This window comes from Lampris incognitus, chromosome 7 (genome assembly GCF_029633865.1).
Source record: "Lampris incognitus isolate fLamInc1 chromosome 7, fLamInc1.hap2, whole genome shotgun sequence".
NCBI lineage: Eukaryota > Metazoa > Chordata > Actinopteri > Lampriformes > Lampridae > Lampris > Lampris incognitus.
Genome location: NC_079217.1, coordinates 39375001 through 39394333, shown reverse-complemented (window position 1 = coordinate 39394333; position 19333 = coordinate 39375001). Strand labels below are relative to the sequence as shown.

Genomic DNA, 19333 nt, shown 5'->3' with positions numbered 1-19333 from the left:
GGTATCCTGATGATTAGGCTTTAACTAATGCTGGAGAAACCTATGCAGACCAGGTATTTTATGGTAACTCACCTCATGGCCTGCGAGTCACTCTGGCAATAGTGTCGATTTGTACGAAGATGGTGTCCAAGGGTCGTTTGTTGGGGTGGCTTTCCTTTTTCTTGTCTGAGGAGAGAGTGACCTCTAGCGGAGATATGTGCCTTCAGCACCCCTTCAACGCCTCCTGAATAGTAGGGGGCAGCACCGCTAGTTTGAGCAGGAGACAACGTTAGCTTCCGTCTTGCACAGTTGTACTTCCGTGTTTGTGCTGACGCGTCGTTGGCTTGCTCAGGCTGTGTTCCTACGTGTCAATCCTTTTCTTCCCCCTTCTAGGCGGTGAACGGGACGCAGACACGGACCATGGCACCGAAAGGCAACAGCAAACAGCAGTCTGAGGAGGACCTTCTCCTGCAGGACTTCAGCAGGAACCTCTCCACCAAGTCCTCAGCCCTGTTCTACGGCAATGCGCTCATCGTGTCTGCCATTCCCATTTGTGAGTCGGTGTTTTTTTTGTGCCTAACTAGAAAGGTGAACAATTGCTAACCACGTTAGCTTCAGCTAGGACTTATAAACGGGAAGATACTGGGCTAAAAGGCAAATTGCGGCGGGGTGAATAAATTGCGTGTCAGCGCCACTTGTCAGTATGAAATCGGTTACCTTAGACTGCAACTGAGAATATTGGAGAAACTGATTATCGTTTTCAATGGGCGATTATGAAATGAAGTTGCTAACACCTTACTTGTTCCTCATATCCATCCATCGAACCATTATCCGAACCGCGGGGATGCAGTCTTTGGGGGCAGGCAGGGAGACACACTGGACAGGCCATCAAAGGGCCGGCCGAGACACACACACACACACACCCCTAGGGACAATTTAGTATGGCCGATTCACCTGACCTACATGTCTTTGGACAGTGGGAGGAAACCGGAGCATCCGGAGAAAACCCGCACAGATACGGGGACAACATGCAAACTCCACAGAGTATCCCCCCCCCCCAAGGTTGGACTACCACGAGGCTCGAACCCAGAACCTTCTTGCTTTGAGGCGACCGCGCTAACCACTGCGCCACCTCCTCATATTCATATATCTTATAATTCCATTATATTTATGTTATCCTCTGTCAGTGTTGTATTCTGTAAATTGTGTTTCATTCTGTACACACATCCACTGCAGGTCTGTCCATCTTGGGAGAGAGAGATCCCTCCTCTGTTGCTCTCCCTGAAGTTTCTTCCTATTTTTTCTCCCTGTTAAAGTTTTTTTTTTTTAGGGAGTTATTCTTTATCTGGTGCGAGGGTCTAAGGACAGGATGTTGTATTGCTGTAATGCCCCCTGAGACACATTTGTGATATTGGGCTATACAAATAAAATTGTCTTGAGATGGTTACATTGATGTTAGCTTGCTACAAGCTAGTTACGACTAGCTAACCAACTAAACTCATAACCTAGCTGTGGGGATGTATATGACCCCGTCGCTTACAATGGAAGGGGCTCTGTTAAGTTTAAGTGAACCTGTAATTGCTATGTACCACTTGCCATCTCTAACAACTCTGTGTTAAACTCTGGTGCCAGGGCTGTTCTGGAGGATCTGGCACATGGACCTTGTTCAGTCTGCGGTTCTTTATGTCGTGATGACTCTGGTCAGCACCTATCTGGTGGCCTTCGCCTACAAGAACGTCAAGTTCGTCCTCAAACACAAGTATGAGGGGAAAAACACAAGTTAATTGAACTTAAAAAGATTACATGCATAGACTTGTCCTCATGTGCACACATCATACAAGTAGAAAGTATCAAAAACAGTCATGCAAACTAACAGATGGCATGTTGAACTAATGGCCTATCTGCACAAGGGTTATCATGCATTGATTTCAGATTTGGGCCCTAAGACAAATTAAGGCAAATCCTATGGAAATAAAATGGGCAAAAATGAGAAGAAATTAAAAGTACAAAGCTTTTGCCACTAGTCTTCATACATACTCTACATAGTCTTGCCATTCAGCTATTATTTAAACAAGCTATTGCTATCTGATTTTATCATTTGACAAACTATGGTTGTTACTCTGTTGTAGCTGGGCCTTAGCCTAAAATCAGATAGTGTTGTCCAGTGTTTTCTTCCTACCACTTTTTGTAAATGTGAAGAAATGAACAACTGACTCAACAATTTGGCTGTCATCTTTTTTTTATTTTTTATTTTTGTAAGAGTTGCCCAGAAACGTGAAGATGCCGTTTCTAAGGAAGTAACAAGGAAGCTGTCTGAGGCAGACAACCGCAGGATGTCCCGCAAGGAAAAAGATGAGAGGTGAGATTTACTTAAACCTTGTTAAGCACACCCGGTTCCTGGTCCTTAAATTGTGGGTTCTGCCAAGATTAGACTATTATGTTTCAGACATATGCCTTCATGCCTTGTTTTAGGTTTGCTGAAAGACCTTTGGCTTTCAGTGCAGCTATGTAATTAGAAAGCAAACTGTGACATGTATAAGCTTCCAAAATCAGTCCTCTTTTGGTCTTGCCTGATATTGAAGTTTAATTGGGACCCAGCGTAGCTCAGTATGTGAAGCATAGAAGTGGCATTTAAGGTTGGGGATTTAAATCTTTCTGACACCTATGCTAAGTGTATAACTCAAACTCCTGGAAGGCACTTAGGATGAAATGTCCACCGAGGAGATGACGTTACTTTGTGGAATGTCAACCACATGTCACTGTTGAGCCCGAGACTAGGCTCTTGACATCTTTACCTACAGAATTTTTCTCAAAGTTACTCTAACTGCCTAAAATGCTGAAATAGACCCACGTTGTATACATGTAGTGTTCCTCTTCAGTGTTTTAACTGTCAGTTTGTGACTTGTGTGTGAAGAGATGGAAATCGACTCCATGCCTGTGCCATGCTTCACTACTCTGATATCTATAAAACAAAATAATAATTGAAGCTTTGTAACTCTCTGACCTCTGTTAATTCTTCTTGTTGAAAAAGGAATTTGCAGACTATAGGGCCTCCACTTTCCTTACCTTCTCCATCATTACTTTTTAAGCTTTGTGCTGGAACCTGAAAGGGACTGTAGGTCAATCTTGGGTGGTTTAGCTGATAGAAGTATCTATGTTTCACAATAGTCAGGAACCAATAGCAAAACATATTCAATTCTTTTCATTTTCTTTTGAGTTGGGGGTGCAACTGTGTCATCTAACTTTGCCCTCGTCCCTCCATACTACTACATACTGTGAAATTAAAGGCTTTTGAAAACTATAATATAAAAAAATGCCCATATCCTTTAGCAATAAATGCAAGATCCTTGTTCTGTGTGTCACTATGAACATTGTTGCTAGCTGCTGATGTCTGCACCTACTGCACAAATTCTGTACATTAGTAGCATTTGCTCACTAAAATTATTTTAATTTTATCTCTCCCTCTCCCAGGATCCTGTGGAAGAAGAATGAGGTTGCTGATTACGAGGCCACCACATTTTCGATCTTCTACAATAACACCCTCTTTTTGGTCCTTGTCATCATAGCTTCCTTTTTCCTGCTGAAGAACTTCAACCCCACTGTGTATCCTTTAATCATGTGTCTGTAGTTAGCAATAATATATTAAGGCCAAGGGTAACACATGTATCTGCATTTAATAATGAACGTTGTTCAGATGCAGTTTGATCTCGTGATGAATCTGGCCCTTTCTATGTTTACAGTTTTAAGTTATGAGTGTGTGGGGGCGTCCGGGTAGCACAGCGGTCTATTTCGTTGGCTACCAACACGGGGATCGCCCGTCTGAATCCCTGTGTTACCTCCGGCTTGGTCGGGCATCCCTACAGACACAATTGGCCATGTCTGCGGGTGGGAAGCCGGATGTGGGTATGTGTCCTGGTCGCTGCACTTGTTTCCCGCCCTCCCTTTTTCTCCCCAATTGTATCCGGCCAATTACCCCAATCTTCTGAGCCGTCCTCGTTGCTGCTCCCCCCGTGGTAAGGGGTAACTGTGGGGAATAGCGTGATCCTCCCACGCGCTACGTCCCCCTGGTGAAACTCCTCACTGTCAGGTGAAAAGAAGCGGCTGGCAACTCCACATGTATCAGAGGAGGCATGTGGTAGTCTGCAGCCCTCCCCAGATCGGCAGAGGGGGTGGAACAGCGACCGGGATGGCTTGGAAGAGTGGGGTAATTGGCCGGATACAATTGGGGAGAAAAAAAGGGGGGGGGTTATGTGTGTGAGCACAGCAATTCTGACAACCCTGTCATGATGCACCGACGATAAATTGCTTAGATTCAGCCACGGAAATGGTGCAAACGACCATTTTAAATCTAGAATCCCTCTTTACCTGACAGTAACAAGGTAATCGCTTTTAATAGCCAATGCACATAAAGGCACTTGCTTATCCCTTTCACACCACCCTCCCAATGCTGTCCTAATGTCTTTTTGGCCTTAACCCATTATCTTCCAGCAACTATATTCTATCCATCAGTGCCTCCTCTGGCCTCATTGCTCTACTGTCTACCGGCTCCAAGTAAAGTCGGACAGGAAGAAAAAGGAATGTGGTTGTTGGGGTCGAGGGGATGGATAGAGGGGCAGGGTTAAGTGAGGGTTTTTTATAAATGCGTCATTAAAACGAGGCATATGGTTTGGGTGGGATGTAGATGTTTTGCATTTCAGCCTCATGAAATTCATGATCAAATGTCTGTTGTTTGTTTTTGTACAAATAATAAAAGTGGCCAGGTATGACCCTCATTTACTTGCCAGCTTTTTTTAATTTCTTTGTCTGTATACGTGTATCTGGCAGACTTTTACATAATTACTTGGTGCTTACACATTTTATACTTTATTTTAGCCTGCTTCAAAGCCAATGGGCTTTGGAAGAGAGGGCAGTAATTTGAGTGTCTGAAAGTTTTATCACAGGAAACAGTATGACGTCCATAAAGAATAGTGCATTGATAGCCTATACTGGGCTGCTCGCAGGTGTGCTGATGGACAGAATTGTACACATCGGATACACAGTTGGTTTAAAGAACAATATGGCATGTGATAAAGAATGCTGTTTGACCGAATGTCTTTCTTGGCATTTTTTTTTTTGGTAGGTAGAAGGGTTCAATCTGTAATCATAAAACAGCAAAGCGTCTCAAGCAACATTTGGGATGTGGATCTCTCAAGCAGAAGTACAACACATTGTTGTTTGTTGCCATAATTTATTTATCATGATATATAATCTATTTACAGAGAAGTCACTGTCGAGAGTGGGAGGACGTGTGTGTGTGTGTATATATATATATATATAAAACTTTGTCAAAAGAAATACTCAACGGTAGGAAAAGTGCTCAATAAATAAGGAGCAAAAGTGTATAGTGTGTATATATATATACAGTTAGGTCCGTAAGTATTTGGACAGTTACACAATATTTGCAATTTTGCCCCTGTACACCACCACAGTGGATTTGACATGAAGTATTTGAGATGTGAGTGAAAAGTAGACTTTCAGCTTGTAATTTAAGGGGTTGGATAAAAATATGGCATTAACTGTTCAGGAATTACAGCCATAAATACAGGGTCACCCCATTTTCAGAGGCTCAAAAGTAATTGGACAAACAAACATAACTGATTATAACAATTATATTTAATGTTTGGAGGAAAATCCTTTGCAGTCAATGCCTGAAGTCTGGAACCCATCGACATCTTCAAATTCTGAGTTTCCTCCTTTGGAATGCTCTGCCAAGACTTAACGGCAGCTGCCTTCAGCTGCTGGTTGTTTGTGGGTCTTTTGGTCGTTAGTTTGATCTTCAGCAAGTGAAAAGCATGCTCAATTGGGTTGAGGTCAGGTGACTGACTTGGTCACTGATGAATATTCCACTTTTCTGCCTTGAGAGACTCTTGGGTTGCTTTCTCGGCTTGTTTTATGTCATTATCCATCTGCAGTTTGAAGCGCCATCCTCTCAGTTTTGTGACATTTGGCTAAATCTGAGCAAATGGTATATCCTTATAAACATCACAATCCATCCTGCTACTTCTGTCAGTAGTCACATCATCAATAAACACCAATGACCAAGTTGCCCTGGCAACCATACATGCCCATTTCATAACACTATCTCCACCATGTTTGACATATGGTATGCTGAGAATCATGAGCTGTTACTTGTGTTCTCCATACTTTTGCTCTTCCCATCCTTCTGGTACAAGTTAATCATTGCTTCATCTGTCCAAAGAACCTTGTTCCAGAACTGGGCAGGTTTTTAGATGTTTTTAAACACAGTCTAATCTGGCCTTCCTGTTCTTAAGTGACACCAGTGGTTTTCACCCTGTCGTAAACCCTCTGTATTTATTTTCATGCAAGCATCTCTTGATTGTAGACTTGGACAGTGATACCCCTACCTCTCAAGAGTGTTTTTGACTTCACTAGATGTTGTGAATGTGTTTGTCTTCACTAGGGAAAGAATTCTGTTATCATCCACCGTAGATATGTTCCGTGGTTTTCCAAGCCTTTTGGTGTTGCTGAGCTTGCCAGTGCATTCTTTCTTTTTAAGAATGTACCGAAATGTTGATCTGGCCACTCCTAAAGTGTTTACTATCCATCTGATACATTTGCTTTGCTTTTTCAGCCTAATGATGGCCTCCGTCACTTGTGTTGACACCTCTATGGACTTCATGTTGAGAGTTCCGATGAATAGCTACCAAATGCAAATGTAAATACTTGGAATGAACTCCAGACCTTTTATCTGCTTAATTTGTCATGGAATAATGACGGAAAAGGTCTTACTTGCCCATGAAACCACCTGTTCGTCAAGTGTCCAATTACTTTTGATCCTCTCAAAATGGGGTGACCATATATAAAACTGGCTGTAATTCCTGAACGGTGAATGCAATATTTTTGTCCAACCCCTTAAATCAAAGCTGAAAGTTCACACTTCAATCACATATTGGTTACTTCATTTCAAATCCACTGTGGTGGTGTACAGGAGCAAAATTACAAATATTGTGTCACTGTCCAAATACTTATAAACTACCTTCTAAAAATGTTAACTAATATATTCAATCCAACTAGGCAACTTATTTTCTACAATATGTCAAGTTGTAGGTAGAAAATATCTTTTTTCTCCATTTGTTAAATTGAAAATTATAATCTGGGACCCATTTGTGTGTGTGTGTGTGTGTGTGTATATATATATATATATATATATATATATATATATATATATATATATATATACAGTTAGGTCCATAAGGTATTTTATAAATTTGGGCGACATAGGCTGGATTGATATAAGAAACTCATAATCTTACCAAGTGACGCATAGTTGAATTATTCATGGCAGATTTTGAGAAATGTTCTTGTCTTGATCCAACAGGGTGGAAAATCACTTTTTTTCCTCTTTTTTTTTTTTGATGTAAATCCAGCCTCAGCCCAAACACATAGCTCGGCTGCATGTTGGCTCCTAGTTTGACAAGCAAGAGATTAAAACTGACAATGTTGAAGCCAATTGTCGGTTTCCCACAAGAGTCAGTCGGCTAGCAATCCTTCAGACAGGACTAGAATATCAAGATCATTCAAAGATGGATGCAAAACTTAAGATGCATTTCCAAAAAAAAAAAAAAAAAAGTTGAATTTTTGGGGAAGACATGTTCATATCCAGACAGATTTTCCTCTTGGGAGAAGGGTCTTTGTCTTTTGGATGCTTAATGTCTTTAGGGGAACAAAGCCAGGTTACATTTCAAGAAGTCGTCTCCGTCCTCCGTATCATGCAGGGTTTCTCTGCACTACTATCAGGTTAGGAGTTGTGCCATGTCTTGTAACGTTTTGCCACAGTCCTTTTGAATAACCACTTAGTGGTTTGCAGTGTTTAATTTTGGGTATCTGTATATTGCTTTTGACAAAAGAATATATACCACCTATTCTCACCTTTTCTTTTTTCTTCACATCCAGCCTCACTAGACCACTTGTAATGAAAGACATCTCTGATTTCTATCCAGCCGTAGGACTGAAGGCACTCTGACAGGTGGATGAGCAGACAGCAGGCCAGGTCTTTCTCAGGAGCTCTGACTGTGATGCATCCTGTTAAACCTGCTACTTCAGTGTGCCGTTTTCTTATCTCGAGCTCTGAAGCTACGATAGAGGAAAATTGCACTGAGCCTGGCCTGATCGAACACAAATCCCACACAAGTAATGAGCAATGATGATAACAACACTTCACAAATGATTCGTTTTAATATGATTGACGGCTAGCTAGCCCTGCTCTGGATAACAATACAGGGGTTAAAGCACCTTTGGACTAACACTTAAATTCCGGAGGCGCTGAGGTTTTCTGCCCAATTTATGATCTTGCTTATATCTCTTGGACTTATTCCTCTCTGTGATGGCTTTATTCCCACATTAAATAAAAGTAATGGTGTTAAGACAACACGGATGGGTGAGAAGAGCTGTTCTACCTCCACTAATGAGATAGTGATTTGCTGCCCTGGTCCAGTTCTTCTGATGATATAAATGTCACTGAGTGGCGGCTGAACACCTGTGAGCAGTGTAATTAATATTACACTTTTTCTAAAATGACTATGCTCCCTAGAAAACTAAACAAACTCAATGCTCAATCCTTCTTAAATGATTCTGAGGTGAGTGTAAGACCCCTCAAGAGTTGCAGACCACCTCTGCTCTGTCCTGATCGATCAGTAAAGCCAGCTCTGCAGCGGTGGGAAATGACTGGATCCAATGGTGCAAATGAGGAAAAGCAAATAAACACTATTTACATTTTATTTATATTTAACCAAAGTCCAGTGTAGATTTCATATGCAAGGAAAGAGATTTTGGTTATGTTACAATATCAGCTGACATTTTATGTACACATACACCATGACAAATGCAATACCCCCCCCCCCCCAAATGTCAATCAATTCCATCATCATTCGCTACTCTACAATAAATACGGTCACTTTTTTTTTTGCACTGTAAAAATACCTTTCTTTTCTCTTCTTCCTCAGCGAGAGGCAGTTTCATCAACGTGTTAAGCTGGATATCAGTCATCCGTTCATAATATAGTTTCCAAATGCTGTTCCATTTCCACAAGGTTCGTATCAGCAATCGACAAGGTTAGGTTTACAGGCAAGACACGAGACACGAGGTGTCCTTAAACTAATGTAGACGCTAACTGAGAGGCAAACAGTCCATTTCTTCCTGCAGGTTAATATATTTATCTCCCTATCTACTTGAGCAGGGCGGCGGCTCCTATGAATTGAGCATCGTGAGGGGGGCGACATGCTTCACTCTCCTCCATCTCGCTGAAACTCAAACGTCCTTCAAATCAGGGCATGGACAGTCTGTCGGCCGGAGAGGGCCTACTTTGCAAAGCGCTGTGTTTACAAGCTTGCTGCGTTTTTTTTTCATCAAAACTCTTTCACGCATTCTTTTACTATGTTTCTTGAAGAGAAGACAAACTGATGCTTAACCACACAAAGGGAGACACATGCATCTACTGGTCAATATGCTCCAGATTCCCAGCCCGTCAGCTGACAAGAGTGTTCCCTAATGTACAGAAAAGATGCTTGGCATTAAGTACATGTGGTAGATGCTGACTGAACCTAAGCTGATGCAAACTAATATGATCTGGAAGGTGTTGGGTTTATGGCTGCTTTGAGGCTTCATTTATAAAATGTCATGAATCAAATTTCTTCTTGAGAAATGCAATGTGTGTGAGTAAAAATCTGCATGTGCGGGTTATGAAAAGCAGAGGAGGGACCAAGTCATTGTTTTCCAAGTCACAAGTCAGTCTCAAGTCTTCCCTACTCAACTCCCAAGTCTATTCCTACACAAGTCATTATGCTCCCTCCATCAAATTCAATGACATTTCAAAATCTTAACAGCAGAGTAACAGTTAATATACTCAATTGATACAAATAAAAAAAAAGCTTTTTACGATTTGTATTCATTACAGACTGATTCAAAGTGGATATGTAATTATGGAAATGAAGTGTTGATTGGCTGCCCACGTTTCAAAAACACAATCATCGGGCTTGGAATCGGTGGGCTAGGATTTGTTTGCAATGGTGGTGGGCAGGTTGAAGGATGAGATCAGGCAGGAGTCTCTGTGGACTATGATGTTTGCGGATAACATTGTGATCTGTAGCGAGAGTAGGGTGCAGGTTAAGGAGAGCCTAGAGAGGTGGAGGTATGCACTGGAGAGAAGAGGAATGAAAGTCAGTAGAAGCAACACAGAATACCTATGCGTGAATGAGAGGGAGGACTGGAATGGCGAGAATGCAAGGAGTAGAGGTGACGAAGGCATGAGTTTAAACACTTGGAGTCGACTGTTCAAAGTAACAGGGAGTGCAGAAGAGAGGTGAAGAAGATAGTGCAAACGGTGGAGTGCGTGGAGAAGAGTGTCAGGAGTGATTTGTGACAGAAGGGTACCAGCAAGAGGGAAGGTTTACAAGATGGTTGTGAGACCAGCTATGTTGTATGGTTTGGAGACAGTGGCACTGACAAAAAGACAGGTGGCAGAGTTGAAGATGCTAAGATTTTCACTGGGAGTGACGAAGGAGGACAGGATTAGGAACAATTATATTAGAGGGACAGCTCAGGTTGAACAGTTTGGAGACAAAGCAAGAGGGCAAGATTGAGATGGTTTGGACATGTGTAGAGGAGAGATGCTGGGTATATTGGGAGAAGGATGCTGAATATGGAGCTGCCAGGGAAGAGGAAAAGAGGAAGGCCAAAGAGGAGGTTTATGGATGTGATGAGGGAGCACACGCAGGTGGCCGTGGCGACCCCTAACGGGAGCAGCCAAAAGTAGTAGTAGTAGTAGTAGTAGTAATCGTCGGGCTTGGAGAAGGCATCAAGTCTTTCAAGTCAAAAGGCTCAAGTCCAAGTGAAGTCATTGGTGTTAAAGTCAAAGGCAAAGTGCAAGGTTTTTTCAATTTTGTCAAGTTTAACATCATCAAACTTGTGATTTGAAACTCCACACCTCTGCATATCAATGTCCATCCATCCATCCATTATCCAAACCGCTTATCCTGCTCTCAGGGTCGCGGGGATGTTGGAGCCTATCCCAGCAGTCATTGGGCAGCAGGTGGAGAGACACCCTGGACAGGCCGCCAGGCTATCACAGGGCTGATACAGACATTCACACCTAGGGACAATTTAGTATGGCCGATTCACCTGACCTACATGTCTTTGAACTGTGGGAGGAAACCGGAGCACCCGGAGGAAACCCACACAGACATGGGGGGAACATGCAAACTCCACACAGAGGACGACCCGGGATGACCCCCAAGGTTGGACTACCCCATATCAATATCAATATCATACCAATAGCATATCAATGTCCTCGACCTTCAGACCTCCCAACTTAATGGTGTTCCTATGAACCTCAATACATGTCTGAGCATAGCGATTTACTGTGACAACAGTCCCAAAGCGCTTTGTGTCTTTTACACAGCATTATAAATTAGTGAGAGAACAGATCATCTCATGGTGTTCGTAGTGTAGGGAACTTGTCGATGTATGCTCAAAATCCTTAGGCACCTCTAATTATTGGTGTTAGATGCTTGTGCAACATTTTACAGTCATAGTTAATGTGTGAAGCCTGTCTCTGCATACTCTGCACAGGAGGCAGCAAGACACCCTGGACGTCCAAATTCAAACTCCAAACCCTCTTTCTGCAAGAGGACAGTGTCAACCAGTAGGTCATCATGCTATCCTTCAGTCATATTAACTATTGCACGGTACTACTACACTGCATTGTTTTCAAAATCAGTTTTTATTCTTATAAATGAAGCCCCGTGGCTGGCATAAACTATCAAAGATGGACACGGATAAACTTGTTGTGTCATGGAAGCAGACCAACATAAACCTTTTTCTAGGCTGACGGGACTGAGATGAACCAGGAAGAGGTGAGCTGAATGGATCACAAAGTAGCAGCAGGTCTCAAATGAATTAGGTTAGTTAAGCTGGGCTGTGCTGTGCTGAGCAAAGCTGGTTGGTTCGGCCAGGCTGAACTGTGCTGGGCTTGAGCTGAGTGAGGGCCCATGGAGGACCAAAGACCTTCACACTGAACAGTGGGTCCACAGCAGCAGGTACTGTAGGCGTATACCTGACCAAAGGACAGCGCCTGCCCTTTTTTAAGTCCACCCATCTGCTCTAGGAGCGGTAGTCTTTCTTACTGTAAGGCCTGTTACCCAGTATGTGGTCAATGTCTGACACCATGTGAGATGTCATCTTGGGAAGGACCTGGGAGAGAAAGAAGAAGAGTGTTGTGTGAAAAACAAAGATAGGCATGGGGGGGGGGGTAGAAACACGTGGACAGGAAAAATTAAAGAGTGGACGAGAGATGGGTACAAAGTGTAGTGTCTGTAAGTCTGTTTGTATGACTCTGTGTGTGTGTCTTCCCACCTGTATAGCCCCTAGGTTTTCGGTGAGCTGTTCAGGGGTGGAGGTTCCCAGGAGTACAGAGCTCACGCCTTCATTCCTCAGGCACCACGCTGGAGAACAGGGAGTGCATAGAAGCAGAGCACATTTTGATAAAACAAAGTGAACCAGACTGGCCAAATAGATCTGAGCTGAACACAAGTGAGTTGAATAGAACTGAAGAGATAATTGAATTGAAAGTGATTAAAAATGAATCGAGGTCAACTGCTGCATATGCTAAGCAAAAAAACAAAAACAAAAACAAAAAAAACAAGCAAACAAACAAAAAACAATCCAAAATGAGAAAAAAATCAGAGGAACAGTCAGTGTGGAGCTTAGTGGCGAGCTGAGGTTCATATAATGTCCACTTGATGGAGCACTGCTCTTTGACATTGTATGATGCTGAATCTAACCTTCAGTATCTGTGTAAGCCAGTGCCGAGGTATTTACCTGTGAATTAGTTTGTGTGAGAATGGACGAGCACACTGTGTAACTTATTCATCTGTGTGTTGTGTGCACTTACATGTGCATGAGGACAAGCTTTTCTTCCCGGCTTACATCTTGCTGTGTTTGCAAAAAGGTTGTTCCCTTCTTTTTGAATGAACATATTGACTGTCGAAGGTATAAATAGTAAACTGTTGTGTGTACTCTACTGTCATGGCCGGTGATAGTCAGGTAGTTCAGTCTGTCATCCTGACTCACTGTGGTCATTAAAGATCCCATGGCGCTTATTGCAAAGAGTATGGGATTCCCCAGTGTCCTGGCAAAATTCCCAACTGGGCTCTCTCTATCTGGCCACGTAATCATCCCCCCATGTCTCCACCTCAAGCTGATGTGTGGTGAGCGTTCTAGTGCAAAATAGCTGCCGTGCATCACCCAGGTGGGTGCTAAACATTGGTGGCTGTTTCCTCCCACAGTCCAAAGACATGTAAGTCAGGTGAATCGGCAGTACTAAATTGTCCCTGGGTGTGAATGTGTGTGTGTTTGTTGGCCCTGTGATGGTCTGGCGGCCTGTCCAGGGTGTCTCCACACCTGCCGCCCAATGACTACTGGGATAGGCTCCAGCATCCCCGCGACCCTGAGAGCAGGATAAGCGGTTTGGATAATGGATGGATGGATGGATGAAGTGAGTTACCCCCTTCAATGTGAAGTGCTTAGGGTGTCTAGATAAAGTGAAATATAAATGTAATGATTTTTTTTGGGGGGGGAGGCGGATTTTTTTTTCTCCCCCCCCCCCCAATTGTATCCGGCCAATTACCCCACTCTTCCTAGCTGTCCCGGTCGCTGTTCCAGCCCCTTTGCCGAGCCGGGGAGGGCTGCAGACTACCACATGCTTCCTCCGATACATGTGGAGTCGCCAGCTGCTTGTTTTCACCTGACAGTGAGGAGTTTCACCAGGGGGATGGGAGGATCACGCTATTCCCCCCAGTTCCCCCTTCCCCTCGAACAGGTGCCCCGACCGACCAGAGGAGGCGCTAGTGCAGCGACAAGGACACATACCCACATCCGGCTTCCCACCTGCAGACACGGCCAATTGTGTCTGCAGGGATGCCCGACCAAGCCAGAGGTAACATGGGGATTCGAACTGGCGATCCCTGTGTTGGTAGGCAATGGAATTACACCGTTATGCCACCCGGGTTCCCACTATTATTATTATTGTTGATATTATTATTATTATTATCTTTAGTCTAGGATTTAATTCTGTTATCTTCCACCCCTATTTTATGTCCCTCAACACCTTCCTGCTGGTTAAGTAAATCCATTAAAAATAATACTAAGGTGCGTGGACTGTTTACTCCCCCCCTTTAAGGATGCATAGCTCATTGTCAAGCCTGTCTTTCACTCTTTTTCTCTACTGTATCTGAGAGCTTTTTGTCTTATGTGGATATATGTATACACTGACAAAGGTACATGGTTCATTCACCATGACTCATCAAGCTACGTGTATATACTGACCAATTTTCTTCACCCCAAAGTAACAGGAAACATCTCTGTACATGTATCATACTTGGCAAATGAGGTGATTCTGATTTTGATTCAGTTGTCTGGTACTGTCAGTCACCAAGTGGATCAACTGTTTCATCGGCATGGGTGTAAGTGACGGAATCCGTGTTGTGTATGTGGGTGTGTGTGTCTTACCCACGGCCAGCTGAGGGAGGGTGCAGCTCAACTTCTCAGCGATGTGTGTGAGCTCCTTCAGCTTCGCCTGCTGCTTCCTGCCATCCTCACTCACTATCTTCTCCTTCAACCACTGGTATGACTGGAGGAAAGGAAAGTGAGGGAGAGAAAGAGGGCAGATGTTGAAGTGATTTAATAAAAGAAAACAAGTGGGAGAAAGAAAGAAAGGGTGAGGAGTGAGCAAAACATTGCTTTTCAGCTAAATTGCCAGGTTGGTTAGGGCACATCCGGGATGTATATTAGAGTCATTAAAAATCAAAACTTTGTGTTTCAGGTATTTAGAAACAAATTTTGTACATGGCCATTTTTACTTGACTAATTTTGATAAATATGATTGGTTTGTTTTTCTACAACTTTCATATAGCTCTGCCCAGCGTATGCTCATGCAGCATTCATATTCATAATACAGTCACTGCGTTTACATGCACAGTTAAGTCCAGCTACGGTTATAGCTCGATTAGGCCATGTAATTGGACTACTGTCGTTGTCCCAGTATACAAGAACCGGGGAAGAATCGATTTATTGATGGAAGTATGTCTGACCAGCATGATATCACGAGATTTCGTTCTTATATTGACGAAAATTAATCTATTGAATCGTCCACCACACAGAGACGCATTCATTTGACGAACACAAAGAAACTCTGCCACCCTCCCGAAGACTGTGTTGCCAATTACTGCTGCTTCATCAAATCCGGCCATAGTCGGATCTGACCGAGGCCGAGGCACAAACCCCGGTCTCCAGTGGGCAACTGCATCGACACAAAGCCGATGCTTAAACCGCTACACCACCACGGACCAGCGAATTTGTATTTCTCCAAATACTTAGACATTGATAACAAGTGTAGCTTTTGTAATGATGAACCAGAATCTTTAACACATTTATTTTACCATTGTATACACTTGATTACTTTTTGGGCCCGAATGGAAAATTATATCTTGTGTAAAATTATTGATAATATCCAAATTGAATGCAAAAGTGTCATTATGTATTTCAAACATGGAAAACAAGAGATTGAATTTATTGTGAATTTGTTAATTTTGTATGGCACACTTCGTAAAATGCCGATTTACAAAGGTTTTCCCCAATTTTATTGGTTTCTTATGCGACTTCAAAGAATATATTAAAACCCTGACTTTCATTGACAATAAAAAAGTAACAAAACCATTCAGCTGTACAAGGATATTTTCAAAGAGGAATGATGTCACTTGTTTCATGCCATGTGCTATGACAAGATTTAGTATCGAGCATCCTTCAAGGAAACTGCTCTAAAGCTACATGAAATGGGTCACCACCAGATATAAGCTATGTACTATATGCTCTCTTTTCACTCAGTAGTATTCGTAGTAGTTGTAGTAGTAGTAGAAGTACAGCTCCAGCACCAGTCTGTGCCTCGTCGAATTTATATTTGTCCTCCATGACAGGGGCATGCATTGACATTTGTTGTTCAATAAAAGCACTTCATATGTGTAATGCATATGCGTATAACATAAACGTAATGTGAAAAACCCACATATGTCAACAGAGGGGCTAGATGTAAATCATTGGTGCATAAAAGCTATTTATTAAGTGGAGACACATATAAAAGCCTGTCTTATTGATTTATTGAAGTTTCAAGGTGTTTTCGAACAAATTAAAGTCAGTGAAATGGGTCATCACGAATGTGATATGTGAACTACAGGGCTCTCAGGTTATTCTATAATCTAACACGCCTGACCGGACATACAACACATGACAATGTAGGGCTAAGGGTGCTAGAGGCACGATGTCATTTATTCCTTTCTTTTCATTAATTGTATTTGTATTGATATAAGCGTGCAGAAGTGTGTTTCTTAATGATTGTACAGAGGTATGCCGCTGTAGGAAATGTATACCATAAGCTGGAAACTTTGTGCTTTGGGTCTTTGGTACATAGTGCAACCAACCCCACCCATTCCCTGTTATTCTTCACGCCATACTCTTTGCCGAGAAAGAAATCCAACACAAATATGGTTAAAAAATTGAAAAAGTAATAGAATGTGACTCACTGAGGCATATCAAGTTATTGTACCATGCTGCTTTCTCACACTATGAACCATCCGCTTTAAAACAGTATTCCCAGAAAAACCTTCCAGTTAAGCTCCAGTTAAATATTAATTTTGTTACTTAAGTAATTAATTTTGTCACTTTTAAGTAAAAAATTCTTATGTGATTGTACATGATGCTCCCCATGTTTAATTTGGTATCTTTTTGGGGCATCTGGGTAGCGTAGCGGTCTATTCCATTGCCTACCAACACAGGGCTTGCTGGTTTGAGTCCCAGACACAATTAGGCGTGTCTGCGGGTGGGAAGCCAGATGTGGGTATGTGTCCTGGTCGCTGCACTAGCACCTCCTCTGGTTGGTTGGGGCGCCTATTCGGGGGGAGGGCGAACTGGGGGGAATAGCGTGATCCTCCCATGCACTACAACTCCCTGGCAAAACTCCTCACTGTCAGGTGAAAAGAAGCCGCTGGCAACTCCACATGTATCGGAGGAGGCATGTGGTAGTCTGCAGCCCCCCCTGGATTAGCAGAGGGAGTGGAGCAGCAATTGGGATGGCTCGGAAGAGTGGGGTAGTTGGCCAGGTACAATTGGGGAGAAAAAGAGGGAAAAAAATCTAAAAAAAGAATTTAAAAAAAAATTGGTCTATTTTTTTCTCGACAAGCTCAACCCTCCAATAAGCCCTCTTCATATTTACTTGAGCAGGGAGACTTGAGCCAGGTCAAGTCAGTTAGAATAGAATTTAGAAAATAGCTAATTCATAAAATATAGTACAACAAAATAAGGCAATCCTCATCTTTTGTAAAGCTGGTTTACTCACCTTCATTGAGGCCCTGGAGGATTCGGGAATGCCATTTTCGTACTTCCCAGTGATGATGCCACACGCCAGTGGAGACCATGTCATGGCTCCCACTCCTAATACCACAGGACGCATGCAACAAGGTATCAGAGGGAGTTTTAGACAAATTTAGAAAGTATGTAGAAAAAAAACAACGTGTGACAGGGGAAAAGCAGTGCCACAGAGTAAAAAAAAAAATCTACAAGCATGATATCAATATTTTTTCATTTACAAAGCTTAGGTACATTATATCCTTTTCCTACATTAAATGCACTTATTGTAAGTCGCTTTGGATAAAAGCGTCGGCTAAATGACTGTAATGTAATGTAATGTATATCGGTCCATTCAAGCGGAGAAATATCAAGAATGGGAGTAGTAGGGTCTATATCTTCTCATGGCTGTCTACGTATTTGCATTTTGAAGACAATTTAGGTCTAACTTGGAAATAAAAATTAGTTGCGCATGAGCTGGCTAAGGATGTTCATATTGTGCCTTACCATAATGCTTAGACTGACTGCCCCACCACAACTGCTTTTTGTATTACAATTTAAAGCTGAAATCCAGGTTTTCTCTACATTGATAAGTAGTTATTTTATCTTTCTGGACCATGTAGTCAGGTTACATAATACTAACTGGCATGTTAACCATGGTTGGAGACATTCTTCATTTTCCGCTATTGAAAGTTTTAACCAGGTAGGACACACTGGTGCAGTGGAAAACACATTCCTACTCAACCAGGAAAAAGGGTTGAAACATGATGACCGTGCTTCTGTTGGACAGCTAATCTACCAATTCTACAAACAGTATTCCTGTAGAACAGTGTTCCCATAAAATTTGATGTAGTTTGTAATACATAAGATTGCCTGTGTTAGCTTTGGTCAGCGGATGCCATTTTCACAAGGATGGGAACTGTTTACTGCTGAGCTGATGGTACACAAGTGACAATGGCTGCTATACCTCCTTTGTAGTTCTCCCTGCTAGAGGGAGGAACTGATCATGGAATTCACGTGCTACAAAACAAGCAAGGAGTTTGATGAGTTATTTAGTATAAGAAAATAAATCTCCAAGGACACTTGCCTATCTTGTGGTAAAGCTCAGGCAGTTGCACTTCTACCTTCTCTCTCTGGAAGAGATGGTACTCTGCCTGCTCACATACTGGAGGGATCAGGTTAAACTGTCTGGCCACAGAATAGGCCTCCTAAAGGAGTGGGGGGGGGGGGAGAACAGACAAGTTGTTATGGTCTTGCATCAAACATGGGAGAGGAGGAGGTTAGAAGAGAAAAGGAGAAAGATAATGGGAGCAAAAGAAGAGGGAGAATGGTGATGGAGAGGAAAGACTGAGGATGTAGGAGGAGGCTGGAGAAGGGAAAGGAGGATGGCCTAAAGTGGACTCCATATGTTTGGTAGTTTTTCCACAGCTGTTTTGTTTTGTCTTTTGTTTTTTTTTTGTCTTTTGCAGTGGCCATGAAAGGGTTTTTAGAGAGGATTACTTACAAACACAAAGAAAGAAATATATATAATATAATAAGGATGATAATCACCAAAAATTTGAGAAATGAAATCAGAACATATAAAGAGGGATAGAAGAAAGACGATATTGGTCAATGATAATTCACTAGTAGGAGAAAGACACAATACAAAAGCAAGACATTGTATGCGTCATCAAATCATCATTTTGAGAGGATAGTTGCATCTCAACTCCAGATCTGGCTTTCACCCCAAACATAGCACAGAACATAGCACCTGGTTAAGATTACCAATGACCTCCTTCGTGCAGCTGATTCCAGTCTACTCTCTATCCTCATCCTCCTTGACCTCACCGCAGCCTTTGATACTACACTGCTCAAAATGCAATGTAGCTCCAAGTCAATCACACTTTTGAGATATCAACCTGTC

At 42.5% G+C, this 19333-nt stretch overlaps 2 protein-coding genes across 3 annotated transcripts in view; one reads left to right on the top strand and one right to left on the bottom strand.

Annotated features, from left to right (window-relative positions):
* The first annotated feature begins 308 nt into the window (after positions 1–308).
* On the top strand, positions 309–4755 carry ssr3 (signal sequence receptor, gamma). The gene is made up of 5 exons (XM_056283234.1): positions 309–532; positions 1612–1738; positions 2240–2338; positions 3451–3582; positions 4468–4755. The coding sequence occupies exons 1-5, from the start codon at positions 400–402 to the stop codon at positions 4532–4534; spliced, it is 558 nt and encodes a 185-aa protein (XP_056139209.1). The 5' UTR covers positions 309–399; the 3' UTR covers positions 4535–4755.
* Positions 4756–12135: 7380 nt separating this feature from the next.
* kcnab1a (potassium voltage-gated channel subfamily A regulatory beta subunit 1a) overlaps positions 12136–19333 on the bottom strand; it is a 190328-nt gene continuing 183130 nt past the window's right edge. For both annotated transcript variants that reach the window (XM_056283409.1, XM_056283410.1), the window contains 5 exons: positions 18515–18635; positions 17420–17514; positions 14542–14662; positions 12388–12476; positions 12136–12225 (listed from right to left, as the gene is read on the bottom strand). In XM_056283409.1, coding sequence (XP_056139384.1) covers positions 12136–12225; positions 12388–12476; positions 14542–14662; positions 17420–17514; positions 18515–18635 — 516 coding nt within the window. The remainder of the gene's footprint in view (positions 12226–12387; positions 12477–14541; positions 14663–17419; positions 17515–18514; positions 18636–19333) is intronic.

Bases quoted from the DNA above. Each gene is read 5' to 3' on its own strand.
- ssr3 (XM_056283234.1), top strand. From the start codon at position 400: ATGGCACCGAAAGGCAACAGCAAACAGCAGTCTGAGGAGGACCTTCTC. The intron at 533-1,611 runs GTGAGTCGGTGT...CTCTGGTGCCAG, and splicing joins CGTGTCTGCCATTCCCATTT to GGCTGTTCTGGAGGATCTGG. The intron at 2,339-3,450 runs GTGAGATTTACT...TCCCTCTCCCAG, and splicing joins CGCAAGGAAAAAGATGAGAG to GATCCTGTGGAAGAAGAATG.